Raw genomic sequence first — 23729 nt, 5'->3', positions numbered from 1 at the left:
AGCTTGTTTCACTTGGGATGCCAGTTCATATTCTGGATTCTTGCTCACAAAACCTTTCAGGGATTTTGACGTAAAATCTGCAGCTCTTTCCAGAATAGTTTCATTTTCCATTAAAAGAAATGAGGCTTCATATAATGAAAGCATTCCCTTGATCTCCTGGCATAAACTCGCTTGAAAATCACCGTCATCGTTTATAAAGCTATCAGACACATCTGCAGAGCAGCAAATAGATCAAGTAATTTAAGAACGATCATTCATATAAGTGCTAAAACTGAAACTTTCGAATTAATAAAGGAAAATCCTATAACTTTGCTTAGTTAGCACCGTTAGCCTTATAACTTTGCTAATAGAGCAAAGTCAAAGGATCTAATTAAGAGAGAAAACAATATAAGTATCAAATTAAAAATTAAGAGAAAAAATATATATACCTGCAAAATGGTTTTCCCAATTAATAATATGAAGTTCATTACGTATATCTGTGTATACCTGTGGATATATCATAGCCATGTTGTCTTAAGAGTCGAAACTCGAGAGCTGTGGCATACAAATTCTGCTTGTTCTTGAACTTGTCCACGTCATAGATATTTTCCAGCATTTTGTTTATTTCACTCTTAAAATGATAAGCTAGTCCAAGCCTTTGTAAGGTATCAATAAACTCAAGCTGATCCAGAGGATTCACTGTTTCTAAGAGCAATAACCTTACTTGTGCTCCTAGTTTTCTGTTTTCTTGTTCGCATGCTTGTTCCTGCATTTCGAAAATAAAAGTAAAGTTGATAACCATAATCTTGTCTTCAGTTGTAATTTATTTACTATCTGTATAAAACTACACTGTGTCTTCTTTAATTTATCCATTATGTGTACCACCTTCGGTTCTTAGTATAAAAATCAGAAAAAGATTTATTTTTATCTTAAATATAATACCTGAATTCATTTCTGTCTTGTAAATTTATAACTTTCTCCTCAAAATATAGATTTTTATTGATTGCATATGTTAAAAAGGTTTCACTAAGAGATAGTTTCAATATGTATTATTAACAAGAGTATCTTAGAAAAACTAATACTTATTTATTACGAATAACTAATTAAACTATTTTTAATATTATCAAGTTAGTTATTTAGTATTACTTTTGCCTGTTTGTGTTTAATTATCGGATGGTTGGTACTACAGGGAAAATTTTGTCTAGTGATCATGCGATTATATATAGAAAAAATTGTAATGAGGTTCTAAGCAAGGAATATAATTACTAAAAAGTCCCAAATAACAAATGAATTGCTTGTACTGACAAGTCACATAGCAGTAACTAAGAACTACTCACCCGTTATTCGAACTTTTTAGTAATTATATTTTTTACTTGAAACATTATTGCAATTCTCCCTTAATCTAAGAATGAAATTAATCATACCTTGTATTTACTATCCAGTGATTGAATATAATCATAATGCCAAAAATCAGGTTTGAAATTTCCAGATCGACGAGAAACTTGCTGATTTTGATAAGAAACATTAACTGATGAGGCTTTGCATTGGATCGCAAGAGAAGGGGCATTGAAGCTTTTGGATATCGTTGCAACAATAGAGGAATCTCTATTCAGAGGAAGCGTTTTAGTGAGAGAAGCTACTTGGGGAATCCGAAGAGCCATATTACGTAGCTAAGCGGCAACTACTAGTGCAGGACTGGCTTAGAGAAAGAGGAGGGAGGTAGCATTATTTGGATAGCTTGCATAATACTCCCTCCATCCCTTATATAAGCACGTTTTAATTAGAAGAAATTAATGGTCACTTGGTAGATTATTGACAAACTCAATTATTTTTATATATTTTGATATCTTTTATATGAGTTTTGTCAACTTAATTGGTCCCTTTTTGCCTTAATTCATTTAATTAATTTTATTTTGAATTATTATTTTATAGGGGTAAAATTGTCATATTTTGGTTTAATTATGACTAATTGATTTTTGAGGACAATTAATGCTACCTTACCCTTGAATTTTGCTTGCAGGTTCTTGGAAGATTCAAAAATATATAAAGAAAAAAAATAAATAAATAAAAAGAAAAAAAAGAAAAATCAATTAAAAAAATATAATAATAAAAGGGGAGCAAAACGCAACGTTTTGCCCCCCAACCTAATATCTAATAATTGAATCACCTTCATCCGAGAAGCAGAGACGAAGGGCGACGCTGAAGCGAGCTGGAGGCGCGGCTAAGACGAAAAAAACAGAGGAGACGCACGCAACACACGAAGCAGAACAGAGCTGGACGGCGGAGAAGAGAGGATTCACGCTGAATTCTTCACGCTGTTGTTCTTCAATGGAAGCTTGCAATAGAGTATTGAATATAGCATTTTTGATGGCAAAGCGTGGCTAGCTTCACAATTCTCTAATTCAACAATAATGGCAAGAGCCTGGATCATCAAAGGGGAGTTTTAGTTGCTTTAATTTCCTGTCTAATAATTGTTTAACAATTCCTAGGTCTTAGGATAGTTATTCTAATTATTAGAAAATAATTGTATTGCTTAATCTGATTATATTTGGAGATTATTGTGACTGAATTATTGCTTAGTATTTGATATTGGGCTGTTTATAGTTTTGATCTCAATTATAATGTTGTGGTTATGACATTTGTATTGATTTTGGAATTAATATATTGTGATTTTCTAAGGTGGCTTAGAATTTTGGATCATATTGTCTCTTGCTAGCTTTAGTTCTGTTATTTTGGATTTAAGAGTTCTAATTAAGCATTGGTTTTTAGTATCCTTAATCCCATTTTATTATTCTGGTTGCAGTTAGTAAGTTGGGATTTTAGGAAAATATTTTGTGGCAACTCGAGGTGGCTCGGTTGTTAGATTAAAAGCTTAATTATAATTCTTAATTCATTGTCTTAACTCCCACATCTTTTAGAGTGATGATTGCCTGCGTTGTTGAATTGGAGGATTGATTTTTATCAGTGTTATTTGTGTGTTTCGTTTTCATTTCTTTTATCTTCATTTATTTCAATCATTTTCATATAAAAAAAAAGGGTATTTTAATTTCAATTTAATTCAAGGCATTTAATTAGCAATTTTTCAAAATCAAAAATTCCTTTTATAGTTTAGGTTACTTGCAATTATTTACTAGGGTTTAATTTCGTTTTCGGCTCCTCAAAGTGAAACGACCCGAGTTTTGCACTATATTGCATTAATTCGGTTAATTTTTGGAGTAACCCCAAAGCGACAAATTAAGGAAAGTTCAACTTCAAGTGGCGCCGTTGCCGGGGAGCCAAAAAAAAAAAATTGATTCCCAAGTAACTAAGTATCAATCTTTGGTTGACTTGGTCCTTGAGCTTTTTAGTTTTTGCATGTAGTTAGTTTTAGCATCCTTAGGTAGTTTTTTATTGCATTGCTTTCATTTGCATCAAAATTTTTCAAAAATACAACCAAATATCTTGATTTTTTTTTTTTGCATATAGATATAGACACTTGCATGCCTTTGCATCATAATGTTGGATCTACATCCAAAATTTGGCAAAAATCTGAGTTTTCCAAAAAATTTAGTTTGCTGGAACTAAATAAATTTTTCGCCCAGAAAATTCTGAAAATTGGTATTCTAAAGGTTTTGGGTATTTTAAGCAAGACTAATAGCAACGCTATTAGCCCCAGCAAATTTTGGCCAAATTCAAACGTTTTCCCTACTTTTTCTAATTTTCTTTCTTTTCTGAAATTTTTCCATATTTTTCTGTTTTTGTGTTTTTGTGTTATTTTTCTGATTTTTCTAGCTTTTTAGGATTGTTTTGAGTTTCTTTAGATTGGCTCTTATTAGGAATTGATTGTGTGACTCATGGCTTGGTTTAATAGCAATCATGATCTACCCTCGCACTCTCACTTTTTTGCAGGAAATAGTACATGGAATGAAGCACCTTTTAATTCAACATGTTCTCAAGAGATTGAAGAGTTGTTACAACAGTTGGACTTCTTCTAAGCTTAGCTAGAGTCTCAAATGCCTAACCACATCTATACCCATGACCCTTCTTGGATGAACCATCCTCCACATCAATCACCTAACCCATCACTCCAACCTCACCAACCATACTTTAATCATATATCTCTACCATATGCACACCATCAAGAACCACCTCCTTTTCCATATGAATACTACGACCAACCCTCGTCCCAATCCAAGTACCATTCTCTCCCCCAATCTCATGAACATCAATTCAATGAACCTGACCCATTTCTTACTATTCCTAAGAAGGACCAGATACAATTTTTAAGAGAAGCTTACGACCGCTTAAATTCATACTACCATGGATTACTTGAAGAGGTAGAAATATCTGGAATTTCTAAGGAATCAGAGGAAGAGTTAGAAGAATGTCAAAGTGTATTGGGAAAGTTCTTGAGTGATATAGCGCAAATTGAATCTGGGATGGGGAAGGATGAATCAAAGTATCCAAATTCACTCATGCAAGAGACTGAGATGAAGCAAGAACATCCACAAACTCACAAGGACTCGTGCCTTACATCAGGTAATATTGCTCCTCTTCTTGAGGAGATTGACCCTTGTGCTATAACTACTATTCCTGTTGAAGCTTTTGATAATATGAGTGATATTGAGGTGGATGAAGAAATTGTCTGTGAATCCCCTCATGTTTTTGAACATGCTAATACTCATCTTATTGCTCTTAGTGGTAGTGATTTGGATGAAGATGCTGTTTTGTGTGATGATTCACATGCCAACCATGTTTCTCTTCCTAGTGTTGAAAGTGTTGTTATTGCTAAGTATGAGAACATTAAGGTTGCTAAATCTTGTTTGAGTGCAATTATTGATGACAAATGTGAGAATGATCATTGCCTTGAGAACCAATTGCATGATAATTCCTTTGAGTTAGTAGCTTCTAGTGTTGTTGAGAAAGACTCTAAAATTTTGATTGACAAAATTAAGCATGTAGATGAGTCTTTCCAACAAGTTTTGTCTTGTGATTTGCCTCCTGATTTAGTTAGCTGTGTCAATAGTAGCAATTTGCATGAATCTTCTTCTGCTTCCATCCTTTTACCTCCCACCTCTTGTGAATGTGATAGTGATGTGCTGTACTCCAATAACTGTCAGTTAGATTCTTCAGTTTCCACGTCACATGAACCTAAGTGTTTTGAAACTTTAAATGATTGTTTGACTCCTACTGATGGGAGTATCATTGACTTTCTTGGATGCTGTAGCTATTTGAAGAGTCTAGATCATGAAATGTCTTTACTTTATTTGAAATCACTCGAAGTCTATATTGTTGGATTTGGTACTGCTACTAGCTTGTTTTCTGTGCAGGCACATAATTGGAAGGGATCTCCTCAACACCAAACTCCACCATATGCTCTTGGACCTCTTTCAATTGACCCTGAGCCACCACCAAGAAAGTGCAATCATCAAGAGCAATCCTTTTTGCTAAGTTTCATGTTTCTCATTATTGATGAGAATTTCTCTTTTAAGAGTCTAAGGCGCTTTAAGCACAAGGTTGTCTCTTTCCTCACTTATTTTCTCTTAACTTTGCATTGATTAACTGTGCTTAACTGAATTATTGAAGAGGATAAGTGTGGGGGAGCTATTCTAGTAGAAAAGTAACCTTGTTTTTGTTTACTCCCTTATTGATCCTCTTTTTCTCTTGTCATTACCTTGTCCTTGGATTTTGCATTGAGGACAATGCAAAATTTAAGTGTGGGGGAGAGATTGTTGTTAAGTTGTTGAGCTGTTTTTGAAAAAAAAAAATTCCCTTTGGATTTGCTTCTGTTTCATAAGTATTGCTGCTATAATTGCTCTCTTCTCTGCCTTATTGGTTGATTTCTGAATTGCATCGCATGATTTGAGAGTGATTCTTGCTTGGGAATTTTGCTGCTAGTTTCTGTGTCCTCCTATTTTCATTCGCCTCAGTGTTCTGCACTGTTGTATGGGCGAGTTGCTGTTTTCTCTGGTGCTGACTTGACTTTTGTAATCCTTGGGCATCTCTTTTAAAATCTTTTTGAACAATGCTTACGAATATTGCACGGCTAAGTTTGATTGCATTTGATTTGAGTGATTTCTGTTCTTAGTTAATTAATATAGTAGAATGCCTTTAGTGCAGTGTTATTAACCTTGTTTCATAGCTTGATCCTTAAGGAGGAAACATCTTGGAGAAAGCCTTGATGGAAGGATTTTTGAGCCATGTATTCTTTCTCATCTTATGTGATTTTCACCTAGTTTTGGTTAACCTCTAGAACTTGTCTAGATTCTCTTTCAAAGTTGCATTAATACCTAGATTTGTGAAGATGATAGGGGCATTCATTTCTAGACCTTTACCCAAACACAAACCACTTCATTTAACCTTTGTTCACCCCTTTGAGCCTTCACTTTCATTCCATTCATTTTTTTTTGGCAAGTGTTTTGCATGAGTTACATTTGGTTTTTCATTTTGAAAAGTACATCATTAATGTCTATATCTTTGCCTTCTTGGGTTTGGATGCCAAAGAAAAAGCAAAAAAAAAAAGCAAAAAAAAAAAGAAGAGAAAAAAAAAAGAAATAGAAAAAGGCAAGAAAGAGAAGAAAATGTTTAGAAAAAGCCAAAAAAAAAGAAAGTTATAAAAAAAAAAGGAGAGAAAATAAGTTGCAACAAAAGAATAAATTTGAAATAAGGCATTCCATGGTGGTTTGAAGAGCAAGGATTTCTGTCTCAAAAGGTTAAAATCTACACATTGGTATTGTTTCATGATTGTACATTAGCTCACTTTGAGCTGATACTTTATTACTCATGCATTTCACTTGTTAGTCCATTCATTCATTTGGCCTTGTTTTTTGACATTACAACCCTTCAAGTCCCCTTGATCATGAATCTAAGGTATGCTAGTGGTGGAGATATTAGAATCTCTACAAGCTTATGGTAGGTGTTAATCTAGGTGGATTGAGTGAAATTTTTCCCATTTGAGAGATGAGTGGAACACTTGTACCATATGTGAGCTCTATTATGTTTCTCTTCTTTTATCTTGTTATGTTTCTTGTGTTAATTTCTTTGCACTGAAGTATTCTACAAATGTTGATTGATTAGGAATAAAAGTTGCTTGAGTTAATTGCACATTCATGCTTAGTTAGTTTTATGTTTGCTTGCATTGAGTGTCTCTATTGGATTCTTCTTTAATGATGTTTTGCCTACGAGTGCAAAAGGCTAAGTGTGGGGGAGTTGACAAACTCAATTATTTTTATATATTTTGATATCTTTTATATGGGTTTTGTCAGCTTAATTGGTCCCTTTTTGTCTTAATTGATTTAATTTATTTTATTTTGAATTATTATTTTATAGGGGCAAAATTGTCATATTTTGATTTAATTATGATTAATTGATTTTTAAGGACAATTAATGCTACCTTTTTCTTAAATTTTGTTTGCAGGTTTTTAGAAGATTTAAAAATAAAAATGAAAAAAAAAGATAAAAAAAAAGATAAAAGAAAAATAAATTAAAAAATATATATAATAATAAAAGGGGGAGCAAAACGCAACGTTTTGCCCCCCAACCTAATATACTATAATTCTCCTTCAAACACAAGGAGGCGGCGCGGAAATAAGGGAGACCAGCGGCGAGGGAGAGAGGACACGAGAGGCACAGCAGCGTGAGCAGAGACGGGAGACAGGAAGCCCATTCGCCATCATCATCGTCTCTTTTATCTTCGTTTGTGCTATCTGTTATGGCTTTAATCGCTGAAGCATACGGTGGAGCTTCAGTGATGCAGGGGCTTGGCTAAATCCTTCAATTCTCTGGCACAATATTTATGGCTTGAACTTGAAACTTCAAAGGGGAGTTTCAACTCTTCTAATCTTTACTTCTTTCATTATAATTGTGATTTCTAGGTCTTAGAATGAATTTTATAATGTTTGAATGGGCTGTGGTGATTTATATTTGTATTGAGATTAGTTGTAGTTGTTAGAATCTTTGATTAGCATTTAATATTATGCTGTAATTAGCTTTAATTTCTTTACATTGTACTGGGTCAGACTATGTTTTGAAATTATTGTGAACATTTAGTGGTAATTCAAGGTGGCTTGGTTATTGGACTAAAAATGTTAATTGCTTTTCTTTGATTTTCTTTTTGGCTAATTGTGTTGAAACAGTTTAATTGTGAATAATTAATATGCAAGGTGGCTTGGTATTGATTATTCTAATTAAACCGAGTCTAGGGGGTGGCCCTTAGAGTCTTTTGAATTTAGCTAACTCCCAAATTAATTGAAGTAATGATAGCCTTAATTATTATGCTAGAGGATTGCTCTTCTATTTGCTGTCACTTGTTAATTCTCTTTATTTGTTTCATTCATATCCATTTTATAAACTAAAAATCCAAAAATTATTTACTCATTTTGCATCCTTTTAAATTTTGCCCATTAGTTAATTAAAAAGAAAATCAATCCCTTTCCAAGTCAATTCTTTGTTTTTGATACTTAGTTGCTTAGGATTTCAAATAAAGGCTCCTCAAAGTGAAACGACCCGAGTTTTGTACTATATTGCATTACTTGGATTTATTTTTGATTGGGAACTCCAAGGCAAACGACAAAGGCTCTCATCAATTATTAACTAGCGTTTTTTTAAAAAAAAAGTATTACCTCTATTACAATTATTAGAGGGAGATTTGAAGTTTAATTTGGTGTTTCTCTATAGTTTTAAATATGGATAAAGTCACTAATGATGGGGTTGGGTCTAATGAAGATGTTAGTCTCTCACAACGTCGCAAATCAAAATTCAAAATTTCACTTGGAGATGTGCTTGCATTTAATATCCGATAGTATCTTAAATAAGATTACTTCCAATATGAGAATATATATATGCGTAGCAAAATATATGGATAAAATTAGAAAGATTATTTTTCATTTCTAGAAAAGATTGATGAGTCAAGCACCTTTCTTTAAGTTGTAGTGAGATACTTAGAGGTGGCTTGAGATAAATAGAAAATGATCATTAATTATTCTACAAATAACTTATATTTAAAAGGAGTGGAGACAGAGCCACTCAGTTTCGGATTATAAAAAAAAGAAGAGAGAGAAACGGACCATTAAAACTTAAAAGAACAATCTATTGCATTTGATTCAGACAAATGTCGACAAATTTGCATGCATGTACAGACTTTTGACAAAGGGGATCTCTCACAGTAAAGATATGCAGCTATGCATTATTAAGATGATAGTATTATTTTTGGTTAAAAAACGATGATAGTATTAAAGTCAAAAATCTCTAGACTTGCTGCTACAGTGCTACTGACCTGCCCAACAATTATCAGCGTGTTTGGATGAGCGGTTGTTGGTCCAAAAGCCACTTTTTCTGATCATAAGCCCATTTGGATAAGGAGAGGCTGTTTGGGAGAGCTGTTGAGCCATTTCACTTCAGGAGCAAAAGTTAAATTAAATCGTGCATTTTGATAAGCTAATGGGCGGAGCTTTTTCAAATCAAAATCGTGCTTATGGACCGTTATTGCATGTCAGATGATCGGTTTTTCCTCACTCCTCCTCTTTTATTCCTGTCTTCATTCGTTTCCTCATGTATTCCTGTCTTATTCTCCTAACTCGTCCTCACTCGGTTCCCATATACCTTTGCCGCTGGACAGAACAGGCTAGGCCGTCAGCTCCGTCACTGTAGCTTTGTTGCTCCTCTGCCATCATTTCAGTCCGTTGGCCGGCGTGAGGTGAGTCTCGTGTTGGGTCTGGTGGGTAAAGCATATCAGCATCCTTCATTGCTTGTCCAAACCTATTCACACGTCGGATCTGAAGTCTCCCCTGGAAGCTGTGGTGGTGGGCGTTTGAGCATTGGGAGTGCGTTGCCTGTGTATATCTTGGCCTCCTAGTACAATACAGAGTCGAATTTACCTTTCTCAGGCTCCATTGTTGCCGATCTGGTACATAGAATACATAATCTCTGTTGTTTTCTTTCTCTTTTCGTCTACCTTTTGATCTGGTACATTGTCAAAGTCTACAGCCCGGCATTTTGCAAACCCATTTCCCTCCCTTTCTTCCAACAGAAAGCTTATTTGAGTAGTCATTGACTTAGCACACTTCATTTCTGCTTATCCTCATTCTCGTCCATCCTTTGCTCTATTGTGCCTTGTGCTGATTGTAAGTTAACCTATTGTAATCTTGATTGATCGATAAGTCTCATAATCTTCTTGTCTCATCTCTCAACCTTTCGATTTCTACATTGAAAGAAATTACCATACGTTACTTCTCTCCTTCTGAATTTGTTAGGATGCATAATATGGTTCCTCTTCCTCTCTGATTTCTTTGCCTGTTATTTATGGATTGAAGGAAACTAACTGTGCGCTTCATAGGTTTCTTGATCTATGTGTTTTCAATCTGTTAATCTATGAAAGGAAGGAAAAAGTCTTGCAAAATTTTTCTTGACCTGTTGATGATGCTCATCATGTCCACTTGAAAGTATTAGTTAGAATTGCCACTGGTTCTTGTGATCAGAATAGTCTGCACTAGGTTTCTTGATTTGTGTTTTTTTACCTATTAATTTATGGATTGAATGATTATACAAGATTTTTCTTGATCTATTGATGATGCTTAAGTTAGAATGGCCACGGCTTCTTGTTATCAAAATAGTCTGCAATACTAGTTATTTGCCAATTGACATTTATGGTGCATTATTCCCTATCGTAGTTGACATTTATAATTCATTTTTCCCTATCTTGGCTGAAGGTTTCTTGTGCACTTTGCTAATTACATTTATAGTTCATTCTTCCCTATCTTGATTGAAGGCTAAAGAAATATATGACATATTAGTATATATCATTGTTGTTGTTGTTGCTACTGTTGCTATTTTTGGGTAACATTAAGCATTGTTAAGTGATGTTTTCTTGGGAGTAGTCAAGATAAGAAAACTGTTATGGAACTAACAAATAATTTTAACATTGCTTTCTTTTTATTATAGTTAGTTCGGGAAGATATGCAATGAAAAATTAATGACCAAAGTGAATGAAGTAAATGAGAAATAAAAAAAAAAGAGTCCAAATCAAAGCACTGTGGTATCCTTTTGTGGTTCAAATAAACATTTTATTATGAAAAATGCCCTTTCATTGAATGTATATATTTCGATGATATTTCCTCTTGATTACTTGGAACATCATTTGTGCTTTGATGTGTGAAATCTTTTTGAATAATAGTTGTTGTTTGGTTGCTTAAGTTAGTCTTATACTTATATTATTTTGGATAGAAAAATAGATCAAGATAAAGGAAAAGCGACATGGGATCTTTACATGACAAAATTTTTTATCGATATTTGTGTTGAGCAAATAGTGCAAAAGGAACGACAAGAAACATCGTTTATAAGGCTTGGTTGGAGCAAAATTGAAAAGAATTTTAAGAAAAGGAGTGAGAAAAATTATGACAAGAGACAACTAAAGAATAGATATGATATATTGAGAAAAAATTGGAAGGTATGGGAACAACTGATGTCTGGAGAGTCTGGCGTTGGTTATGATGCAACCACAAATAGGGTGTTGGCCTCCGATGAGTGGTGTCAATGAAAATTACTGGTAACTACTTGTGTTGGTTGAGTTTTAATTTTGAATATTAGTTTAGATATTACTTGATTATGCCTAATTATCTTAATGTAGGTGAACCCCAATTTCAAGAAATTTAGACATCAAGGGTTGATATTTGCATCAGATTTGGTGAAAATATTCAAAGATGTTGTGGTTTCGGGAGACTATATATACGCAGCATTAGCCTCATAGCCTCAGATGGCACCTGCTGCATAGGTTGACACAGAAGAGGAGGAGGATGTTTATAGAGTCGGGCTAGACTAACAAAAAAGGTCAGGGAAAATTTTAGTGTTGGCCCAACAGCCATTACAGGGGTCATAGATGACTTGGCCAGTTGCAACTTAAGCAACCTCACGAGTACTGGACCAAGTGGTTCATGAAGCCATGGAAAGAGGAAGAGGGATGAGATGTCTGATGCAAAGAAGAAGGAAAAAAAGTTGCTGCCTCTACTAAAATTGTTGATAGCCTTAGTGTTATGGTAGTTGCTTCTAATATCGGCAGCACAAGACCCAGACACATGGAAGGGACCTGCAGTTTAAGACTTACTTATTTCACTATTATTATTGTACTTGTTAACTTGAACTAATTGCTGTTTTAACATGAATTGATGTGGCCTGTTGTAGGAACTTAATTAATGAGTATGTAATATGTTTATGCTAATTTCTACTTGTCATCTATGTGTTTGATTTTTTTGTTTACAATATGAAAAGTATTTACTTCCTCGTTATAATGCTTACACTTTCTTCTAATCACAGTTACAGGGTTAATCATACAATGGCCAATTGGAATGATGATTCACTATGGAATGAAGATACTTTGGGGAATTAGAATAACAGTTCATGGTGGAATGAAGGGAATGTTGATGACTATTCAACCCAGTTATTCATGATTAGTAATGAATTAACACAATATGAAGCACTTGGTATATTGGTTGGTCATTATTATGAAATGTACATGTTTAAACAGTCCTGCAGAACTAGTGAACAGACAGGAAATTTATGGGTACAAGGCATTTTGGTAAGTCATGATGATCGATGTCATGAAATGTTTAGAGTGGATAAATGTGTTTTCCACCTCTTATGTGCTAAATTGGAGGAACATGGTTTACGCAAGTCTAAGTATGTAGGAATTGAAGAAATGGTCATGATGTTTTTAAACACGATTGCACATGGACAATGCAATAGGATGATCCAAGAATGATTTCAACATTTAGGGAAAACTGTAAGTAGGTAGTTTCACAATATACTGTAAGCTTGCCTTAACCTATCAAGTGAACTTATTTGACCCATAGATCCTACGTTTCATGAAACTCATAGAAAAATTGAAAATGATCCATGTTATCATCTATTTTTTAAGGACGCAATTGGAGCAATTGATGGCACTCATATACCGTGTGTTGTCCCTGCTGCAAAATGAGACAAATTTATTGGCAGAAAGGGAAATCCATTACAAAATGTCATGACTGTATGTGATTGGGATATGTGTTTTACTTTTGTCTTGGCAGGATGGGAGGAATCTGCATATGATGCTCGTGTATTTGACAATGCTATTACAAATTCATCTCTAAATTTCTCTCATCCACCTCCAGGTATACATTTATAAGTTTCAATTACGCTAATTTTTAATTATTTTATATTTTTATTCATTTCACAATGTCATAAATTGTTTCATGAATTATTAGGGAAATATTACTTGGTTGATATGGGATATCCAACACCAAATGGATATGTAGGTCTATACAGATCTAAGCGCTACCACCTTCCAGATTTCTGATGATAAGTAGGATTATGAAATAGTAACAAAACCTTCAATTATTATCTGACAAACTCGATTATTTTTATATATTTTGATATCTTTTATATGGGTTTTGTCAACTTAATTAGTCCTTTTGGCCTTAATTGATTGTTAATGGATTTAATATATTTTATTTTGAATTATTATTTTATAGGGGCAAAATTGTCATATTTTGGTTTAATTGTGACTAATTGATTTTTTAGGACAATTAATGCTACCTTATCCTTGAATTTTGCTTGCAGGTTCTTGAAAAATTCAAAAATTAAAAAAAAGGAAAGAAAAAAATTAAATTAAAAAAAAGAAAAAAAATAATAATAAGGTGCGTTTTGCCCCAACCTAATATTCATCTTCTTCATCTGGGAACGGGAGGAAGCAGGGTGAACACAAAAGAAAAAGACGCAAGCGAGCTGGAGGCGGCAAAGACCAAAAACAACATAACAGAGGCGACAACAGCATGAGGAGAGGAGCTTGATTTGTCTCTATTAAGCTCCTTCTCCGTTGAACCTTCCTGGTGGCAGGGGGAGCTCGACGAAGACACACACAGCAACACACACGCTAGTTGGGGGCGGCGGAAAAACAGAGCAACACACGGAGGAAGACGCTAAACGAGCTGGTAGCGCTAGAGAAGAACCGAGGGACGTGCACAAGAGCGACACACTATTCATCATCTTCTTCATCTTGGCGGCCAGAAGAGTACGCGAGAGAGCTAGACGGCACGAGAGAGGACCAGCGATGAGGAAGAGAGAATGAAGGACCAAAGCTTCACGGAAATCACACTTCCTCTCCCCTGAGTCCTCATCTTCCATCGACAACATCTGTTCTTCTTTCTTCTCCATGGCTTCTTCCTGGTGGCAGAGAGACCAGCAGCGGTAGAGAGGGAGAAAACAAAGTGAGCAAACAGAGGCACGCGAACAGGGAGTGACGGCAGCTTCACCTTCTCCTTCTTGTCCTGGGCACGACAAAACCAGAAAGCTGAGATGCAGACACGAATAGCAGATGGCAGCAAGAGAGCTGGACGCGAGGCAGAAGAACACAAGACTGCACATTCCATCAACCCAACCCGCCATCACCGTTTTCATCGTCTCCTCCATGGTAGCTTGTAGCAGAATGTTGATTGTGGCATTCACTGTGACAAATCGTGGCTGACTTTCAATTCTCTAGCACAGTATTTATAGCTTGAACTTAGAGCTTCAAAGGGGAGTTTCAGCTCTTCCAATCTTTACTTCTTTCATTATAATTGTGATTTCTAGGTCTTAGAATGAATTTTATAATGTTTGAATGTGCTGTGATGATTTATATTTGTATTGAGATTGGTTGTAGCTGCTGGAATCTTTGATTAGCATTTAACATTATGCTGTGATTAGCTTTAATTTCTTTACATTGTACTGGGTCATACTATGTTTTGAAATTATTGTGAATATTCAGTGGTAATTCAAGGTGGCTTGGTTATTGGACTAAAAATGTTAATTGCTTTTCCTTGATTCTTTTTGGCTAATTATGCTGAAACAATTTAATTGTGAGTAATTAATATACAAGGTGGTTTGGTGTTGATTATTCTAATTAAACCGAGTCTAAGGGGTGGCCCTTAGAGTCTTTTGAATTTAGCTAACTCTCAAATTAATTGAAGTAATAATAGCCTAAATCATTGTACTAAAGGATTGCTTTTCCATTTGCTGTCAATTGTTAATTCTCTTTGTTTATCTCATTCATATCCATTTTATAAATTAAAAATCCAAAAATTATTTACTCATTTTGCATCCTTTTAAATTTTGCCAATTAGTTAGTTAAAAAGAAAATCAATTCCTTTTCAAGTCAATTCTTTATTTTTGATACTTAGTTGTTTAGGATTTCAAATAAAGGCTCCTCAAAGTGAAACGACCTGAGTTTTGCACTAAATTGCATTGCTTGGATTTAATTTTGATTGGGAACCCCAAGGCGAATGACAAAGGCTCTCATCATTATCATTCCAGTTTAAGGTGCACAATAGAAAGAACATTCGGTGTTTGAAATAATAGATTTCAAATCTTATGAAATATGTGTAGTTACGACTTCCAAACATAAGTGTATATGGTTTGTGTAACAATGGTCATTCATAACCTTATAAGGAGACATTCAAACTCTGACACCTTTTTGTCATAGAAGCTGAAAATGGTAATATAGTTGGCAAAATGATCAAGTTGAAGCTAGTCAACCATCGTCTTCAAATGAAACATCACAGTTTTCATCACATATGAATCGCGATTGTGATGCAATCAGAGACCAAATTATCCATAGCTTATCAGTTAATTAATAATGTAATATTATTTTGTTTCACCTTGTTACAATACAATGAATTGGAGTTCAAAACATTTTCACCCATTCAAATTATGTTTTGATTTATATTTGCAGTAAATTTTTTTTATTTCTCTTATGTTTTCTATTTTAATTCATTAATTAAATTTCATTTCTTCATATTAAATTAATTTAAATTCATTGTATTATGTCAATTCATTTTTTAATCATATTTCACTTTATATTTAAAATATTTTTTATGATTTCTCTCAATTTTAAAATTTAATTCACTCATTAAATTTCACTTATTCATTTTAAATTAATTTAAATTTATTATATTATGTAAATTTATTTTTAATCATGTTTCACTTTATATTCAAAATATTTTTTATGATTTCTCTGAAGTTTTAAAATTTAATTCACTTATTAAATTTTACTTCTTCATATTAAATTAATTTAAATTCATTGTATTATGTTAAATCATTTTTTAATCATGTTTCATTATTTATTAAAATTCATACCAAATTTATTTTTACTTAATCATAATCCAAACAACCTTTTATCAATATCACTTTTACAAACTAACATTTTTAAATTCCAATCCAAACACAATTTACTTTACTTAATTTAACTTTTACTCAATCTTACTTTTTTAAAAGTCATATTGAAAATAAGCTACTTTTTCTACCGTCAATTCAAATGGGCCCATGGCAATTTATCTATACGTGTAATTTTGGAAATCTATGTTTGCATTTTTTTCTTTTATATTTTAGACCAAATCATTCTTCTAAAAGTGATTTGTATTTAACAATTACCTACCTATGAAAATTTTGCTTAAAAGTTAGTTTTCTTATTAACTTTGTTCTAAATTATTTACTCAGGTTTATCCTTAATGAATTACTGAAATTTCCACTGCTCGTTAAGTGTGCACTTCTTAATCTTATTCATTAGTTTTCCTCGATAATATGTTAGTCGTGGGTATCTGTGAGAAATGAAAATTGAATATTCCCTCTGTTCCTGCTTGTATAAGAGATGTTAATAACTTGTCAGAAATTTTCCGTACTTCTTCCTTTTAAAGAGTTAGTCGTGGGGTTAGTTTTTGTCTTCTATTCATTTATTATTTTTTTAAAACTAATTTATTTAACTTATAACTATAAACAAATATATAATTTAATGTTACAGGGAGATATTTCAGAGAGATTAGGTCATTTTTTAATAATAAACTAATTTATCTAACTTACTCAATCTATCCAAATTAATTAGATATCTTTTATCTTGAAGACCATGCATGTTATTGTTTATCTTTTCTTCCATTGTTTGTTGGTTGATCTCACTGTATTAACTATCATATTTGCCCAACCTCCCACACTCACTCTCCTCTTCTGTAAACAAGGGAGTTTTTGATAGATAAATTACATTTTTCACATTTTTATTGTTTTTAACCAACTTTTTATTAAGGTGATTTAGTTAATTAGTATCTTATAAAAACGACACGACGTAGTGATGCAGAGGGGACGTATCTTGGACTATAAGAGTAGTATCTTATTGTAGGCTGTAGCTCATCACACGGTGAAAATGGCAGTGTATATATGATAGAAGGTGAGGCTTAATGTGCACTGGTGGAGAGAAGCTAAGAAAATATTTGGAAATCACCATCCAAATTGAAATAACTTTGGACGTGTTTGAGAATGATAAGTATTTTTCAGTGTGTGAAAAGTGTTATTATAAACACCTAATAATAATTTTAGATAAATAAATAAAATAAGTTAAAATTAATTATTTCTTATAAAATATCAAAATTACCTTCATAGAGGAATTTGGTTAACTAGTTACAAAGCTTCATTGTTAGTTTAAAATAGTAGGGGGGAAAATTAATACTCCTCCGGTCCTTAATATAAGACCCATTTAACTAATTTGATTAGATTAAGAAAGTTAGGTAAGTTAGTTAATTACAAGAAAAATGACACATTTTTCCTAAAATACCACAGTCATCTTTCTTAATAGCCCTTCTCTCTTCTACTTGATTATGGTTGAGAGAGTATCTATAGGGGTAATTTAGAGAAAATTGATAAATATGAAAAATGGGTCTTATATTTAGGACCAAAACTAACTCAAGAATTAGGTCCTATATTAAGGACCGGAGGAGTACTTTATAGACAAAAAATATTACTACCTCGTGTTGTTAATATTCATATTAAGGAGAGATTAAGAAAGTTACTAAATTATTTAATTATAACAAATGTTGTCGTGTCTCTCTAAAATATTTGGGTGTATCATTAGATTATATATCAATTTATGAAAGTGGCAAATTAGTTTGAAGAAAAACGATAAATAATTAATTAACTTTTTTAATCTTGTCAAATAAGTCACCAGATCTTATATTAAGAATCGAAGGTAAGTATAATACTAAACATGTTGCATATATATATATATATATATATATATATATCAGATTATATCTGTTTCACTGATTAATAAAAACTAGTATCTCTCCAGTATATGATTGTAATTATATGGGTACTTATCAGATTGCAGAAGATTTTTTTGCAGAACATGCCTAGACATTGAGTGGGAACTCGCCTACCACAACAGACCAATTCCCTGGTTATGTTCCAAAATTCTCAGGTCATCCAATAGCCTCCCTCTCATATTCAAAATTGTACTGGTCTACAGTGATAATGGATTCCATTCAGTCAAGTCTTTGTTCGCCAATCGGCAACTGTCTTCTTCACATTAATATATAATGCTACTGCTGATAAATGGAGGGTTTACGAGAAGATGATGAAATGTTTATCACAAGGAGTTTATTCTTTCGTTTAATTGTTGTATAATTCTTATATATACTACTGCTAATTTTTAATATAAAAGCTAGATAACTACTTAAAAAAATTAGTTAACTCTATAAATCTCTTAGCCTGAATTATCCTATTTAAGTATGTGCATTGGGATGCTTCTTGGCAGAACCTCTTATAAAGTTACAATCAATATAGAGATATTTTAAGAAAAGCGAGAGACAAACTGAGTCAAGATATTATATTTAGAATTAAATTTAACTTTTTTTAACTAATTTTTATATTAAAGATAAGAATATCTCAATTGAAACATTCCTTGCTGGGTGGAAATTATTGTGGCAGTTGTTGATTGATGCATTCCGTGTATCGCGTGGGAGAGTTATATGTATAAACACACACATGGATATATACAGTGAAAGAAAGTTGAAAGGACGCCTCATTCGTACAGAAATAATGGAGAAGAGGACCAAGAAGTCAAGGATAAGATGCACTTCACACACAGATATGACATTGTATTGATGGAGAAAGGAAGAGGAAGAAGACACGAAAGCTGACAAACTAGTGAGGGGAGGATGGATGAGGAAAGGAAGGAGAGAAGCACTCGATTCTTCCAGGCGTGAATCGCGTGATGGGGTTGCTAGTAATTTTACGCCAGATTTTATTTTCATCTCTTAATTTTATGAAATCTTTTTTATGTCTTTTATTTAAAAATGCTGACATTAAAAGTTTAACATTGATGAAATATTTTTATGTTGAAAGTTTAGATAGAAGCCCTTCACCAGATTTTATTTTGAATTTTTCAGTTTAGAAAATTTAAATTCAAAAGTAATCCATGTCATCATTTAAATTCGCTCAGTTAGCATTTAAATTCAAAACTATTATGTCAACATTAAATTGCATATTCTTATTAGACTAGGGGCATGCAAAAGTATGCATTTGGTATACACTGGCTCATTTAATTTAAATAATGACCATGCAATTAAATGCTAATATGATTTGCTTGCATATTTTAATCTTTTTAATATAATATTTTAAATTTGAGTTCCGTAACTGCAGATTAAAAAATTAAAATGAAAACAACAGATATCTTTGTGAATGCTTCGTCAACAGCATTTAGTTACAGATTCATCACCTAATTTTAAGAGTGAACATTTTCTGTTAAATAAAACTAATGATGTTAAGATTGAATGACTAAAAATGCACTATATGAATTTAGGCATTAAATTGAATTTAATGTAGACATAAAGAACTAAAATATATATTTTAGTATAAGATGAAGTATGCAATATTATATAAGAAACTAAAAAAAGCATATCATAAATTTAAAAAACTAAAGTAAAACCATATGTGAATTTAGACTAAATATATTCTTCATATGTTTATGTAGTGTAATACTGTAATCTATTCTAAGAGGGAGAATGATTAACAAAAAGACTAGAAATTTTATAATTATGTAAAGATGTGTAGTTATTTTTAATTCAAATCTAATCAGAAACTATTAAAGCATTAAAAAACAAATCTAATTTAGATTTAGTGAAGGAAGATAATTATTTGGACACCTTGCATAATCGATACCATTAGGACAAACGCCTGGCAATCTGGCCCATAAAAAGGAAGAAAAGAAGAGAGAGATGCACGGAGCAATAAAAGAAGAGTCTACCGTGTCGTTGAATTCGGACAAAGGGCCGTCTCAAAAAGCAGTTCGAGTCTCACCCCTTCTCTTCTTATCTTTTTTTTTTTCCCCTCTTTTTTTTAACTGTTAGATTAATATATTTTAATAGTTTAAATTTTAATTTTTTATAAAATATTTATAAAAAAAGTTTAAAAAATATTTAGTGCACTTACAAATCATTAGAATTAATTTTAATATAATTTGTTATTTATTATTTATTTATGGGTTAAGATGTAATTTTAACCAAAATCTTATTTTTCAGGTATAATTTTGTCCATGATCTTTTTAATGATGCAATTTTGATTCTGATTTTTCTTTTAGGTATAATTTTGCCCCTCAAAGTGAAAATTGTATCCAAAGATCAGAGACAAAATTGCACTCGAGAAAAAAAGATCAAGGGCAAAATTATACTTGAGAAATAAGATCAGGAACAAAATTGCACGACTAAGAGATTAGAGACAAATTACACATGAGAAATAAGATCAAGGTCAAAGTTACACCTTAACCCTTTATTTATTTTATAATTTAATATCTTAATAATAGTTTTAAAAAGATTTAAATCTGAACCGTCAAAATATTAATCTAACGGTTAAAAAAAAAAGATCAGAGGAGAGATTCCGAACTGCTAAAAAGCCGGGCAAAATTAAGATTACAGAATTATAGGGTGCCCACAGATCTATTTCCTTTAGACAAAATATTGAGAAATTTGTTGGGGTAGAGGTTGTCTCCTTTTTCACTTGTCCCCTTTCATTCTTTTTCCTTCATTATTATTAATTAAAATTTTAATCATTCATATTTAATTTTTTATAAAATAATTATTATACTTTACATAAAAAATATATAATAAATTTAAATTATTAAAATTTTGAATATTTCACAAATGTAGATTATTATTAAAATATTTTATTAAATAGATTTTTCTTTAAAAAAAGATAAAAAAGAATGTTGAATATATATATACAGAAAATTCTAAAAAATATAGGTAACAGTTTAAAATGATAGAAAAGGAGGGTGGGCCTGTACTGGAATTATGTAAATGTGAAAAAATGATCAATATGCCCTTATGCGACGAAGTTGTTATTTTGAGTTTTGCTATTATTATTTTTAATTTACAACTTGTTATTTCCAACTTATAAGTTTTATCCTAATGATAAATCCTGATTATCAATTTAGAACTCGTTATTTTCAGTTCAAAACTTATTAATTTAAGTTTTGTTATTGTTATTTTCAGTTCATTTTTTTACCACAAGATATCAAAATTCACTTATTTTATGTAAAATTTACTGCTAAAGAACAAGAAAAAATATTTGGAAAGTGAAGGAAAATTCAGAAGTAGTAGAGGCGATAGCTGACACCCAATAGATCCGTTGAAAAATATTGGGATGGCTTCTCCTTCCGAAGCTCCGGCATCACCCATGTACCACCAAGGAACAAAAAACCGGACCGGACACTAAACCGGTTGAGGTAGTGGTTCAAGGGTCAATGGGTCAGATCGGGGTCAAACCGGGATCAAACCGTCACATTAAAATGATAAAATTTAATTAAAAATAACAAAGTATAGCAATATTAATAATCACTAATAACAAAATGTAAGGAAATACAACAATAATTTGATTGTAATTAAAACAAAATACAATAACATTAAGGATTTTGATCTTTATGATTTCTTAATAACTAATATTAATAATTATTAATACCAAAATTATTATTAAAATTCATTTAAATATATAGTGATTGAAATATTAGGAGTTGAATAAGAAAAAATAAGATAAATAGCAAAATATCATTCAAACCGGTTCATTACCGGTTTATACCGGTTTTTGCCGGTTTGCACCGGTTTATCCGGTTTGACCGGGTTGATGCCGGTTCATTTTATGACCGGTTCATTGCTTTAAACTGGACCGGACCACTGGCCGGTTCACCGGTTCACCGGTTGAACCGGCCGGTTCGGTCCGGTTTTTTTTCACTGTGTACCACTGAATTGCCAGAGGCACATCCGAGTCTCCTGTTAAACTCTACGCTTCTTATCTTGTTTATAAGATATTTTCAGCATGTTTATACAAATTAAAAAAAATCTTAAACTTTATTAATTCTCATTTAAAATTTAATGACTTTCTAACTTTATCCCTATTAAATATGCATTATACTTCATATAAACAAAATCAACACAGTAATAAATGATGGGTAAAATTGTACATCTATATAAAAAATTTCTCTCAGGATCCTATAAATAGGATCAAAAAATATCTTCGCTCTCTGCTTTACAAATAAGACCAGAGGAGTAATTCATGTGAAAGTTTTACACCAAAGAAATACGCCCATGCATATACATATTCACATATTTTCTCTTCTATTTTATTTTATAAAATACAACTACTCCTCCGGTTTTTAATATAGGACATAATTGTTGAGTTGATTTTGATCCTAAATATAAGATCTATTCCTCAGATTTATCAATTTTTCTCAAATTATATCTATGGATACTCCCTCAACTATAATCAAGTAGAAGAGGGAGATGGGATATTAATAAAAATGATTATGGTGTTTTAGGAAAAACATGTCATATTTCTTATAATTAACTAATTTACCTAATTTCTTTAATCTAATCAAATTAGTTAAATAGGTCTTATAGTAAGGACCAAAAGAGTAATTAGTAATTAATTCCATCGTACATATTTAGTCTGCTAGCTGTAAGATTAGAGACATTATATTAATTTTTATTTCTTAGTATATAAGCTAGATAAGTAATTTGCGAATATTACGAAAATGAGTTAAGTTAGTTATTTGTAATAAATATGTGTTGTCTTTCCTAAACTACCATTATTAATCATGTGTAGTAGAATGGAAACCTTTTAAAATGTGCAATAATCATGGGGACTGCTTTAAAGAAAAATAAATAAATATAATAGACAAAATGAATTGAAATCTTATATTACTTTTAGTTTTTTATATAAGAGCTAGTTGATTAATTTGAGTAGATTAAATAAGTTTGTTAAATTAGTTATTTATAAGAAATAAGTATTGTCTTGCTTATAATACTTTTACTAATCATGTGTATTAACTAGCTAGAACTGTTATTTAATAAAATCTTTAACATATGCAACTACTATAAGGACTGTTTTGAAAAAATAGATAAATATGAGATATAAAGTGAATTGTAATATTACATTTAGTATCAAATTAAAAATAAAACTAATTTTTATATTAAATTAAACACCAGAGGCAGTATTTAAGATTAGATTAAATCTTTAACCAGCTCATGTTCATGACTGGAGGTTCAAGACGCTGACAGAATCACAGAAGAGAAGCTTAATTACGTGTTATTCTGAGAATGAATTGCATGCATGTGTGCTAGGGTGTTAAAAAAAAAAAAAAATTACATGCAAGTTGACAAGTGTCTGCAATATTCATCACATGCACAATGACCAGTGTGTTCAGGCATTTAGTTTTTGCCCTCTGAAATAACGTTTTAATTCATGGACATAATTAAATATATATTTTTGAAAATGTTATATATATATATATTAAAATTCTAATATAACAAATAAATATTAATAAATTGTAAATATTTAATGACATTATTTTTTTCATAATTTTTAATTATAAATGTAAAGAGTTGAAATAAATTGTATTAGTCATGATTTATAAATGATATAATTTTTCAGAAATCTTATTTGTTTTATTTTCTCAT

At 31.8% G+C, this 23729-nt stretch overlaps 1 protein-coding gene across 1 annotated transcript; it reads right to left on the bottom strand.

Moving 5' to 3' along the window:
- Window positions 1-1640, bottom strand: LOC114741630 (myrcene synthase, chloroplastic-like; the record flags this gene model as incomplete). The annotated part of the gene is made up of 3 exons (XM_028929890.1): window positions 1404-1640; window positions 487-745; window positions 1-212 (listed from the first exon to the last, which is right to left on the bottom strand). Coding segments are annotated over exons 1-3 (708 nt in total), but the record flags the coding sequence as incomplete, so codon positions are not given.
- Between the last annotated feature and the right edge of the window lie 22089 nt (window positions 1641-23729).

Source organism: Neltuma alba, unplaced genomic scaffold, assembly GCF_004799145.2.
Source record: "Neltuma alba isolate B1F8T4 unplaced genomic scaffold, ASM479914v2 tig00003453_pilon, whole genome shotgun sequence".
Taxonomy (NCBI): Eukaryota; Viridiplantae; Streptophyta; class Magnoliopsida; order Fabales; family Fabaceae; genus Neltuma; species Neltuma alba.
The sequence above is the reverse complement of the archived record's forward strand: the minus strand, read 5'-3'. Positions and strand labels throughout refer to the sequence as shown.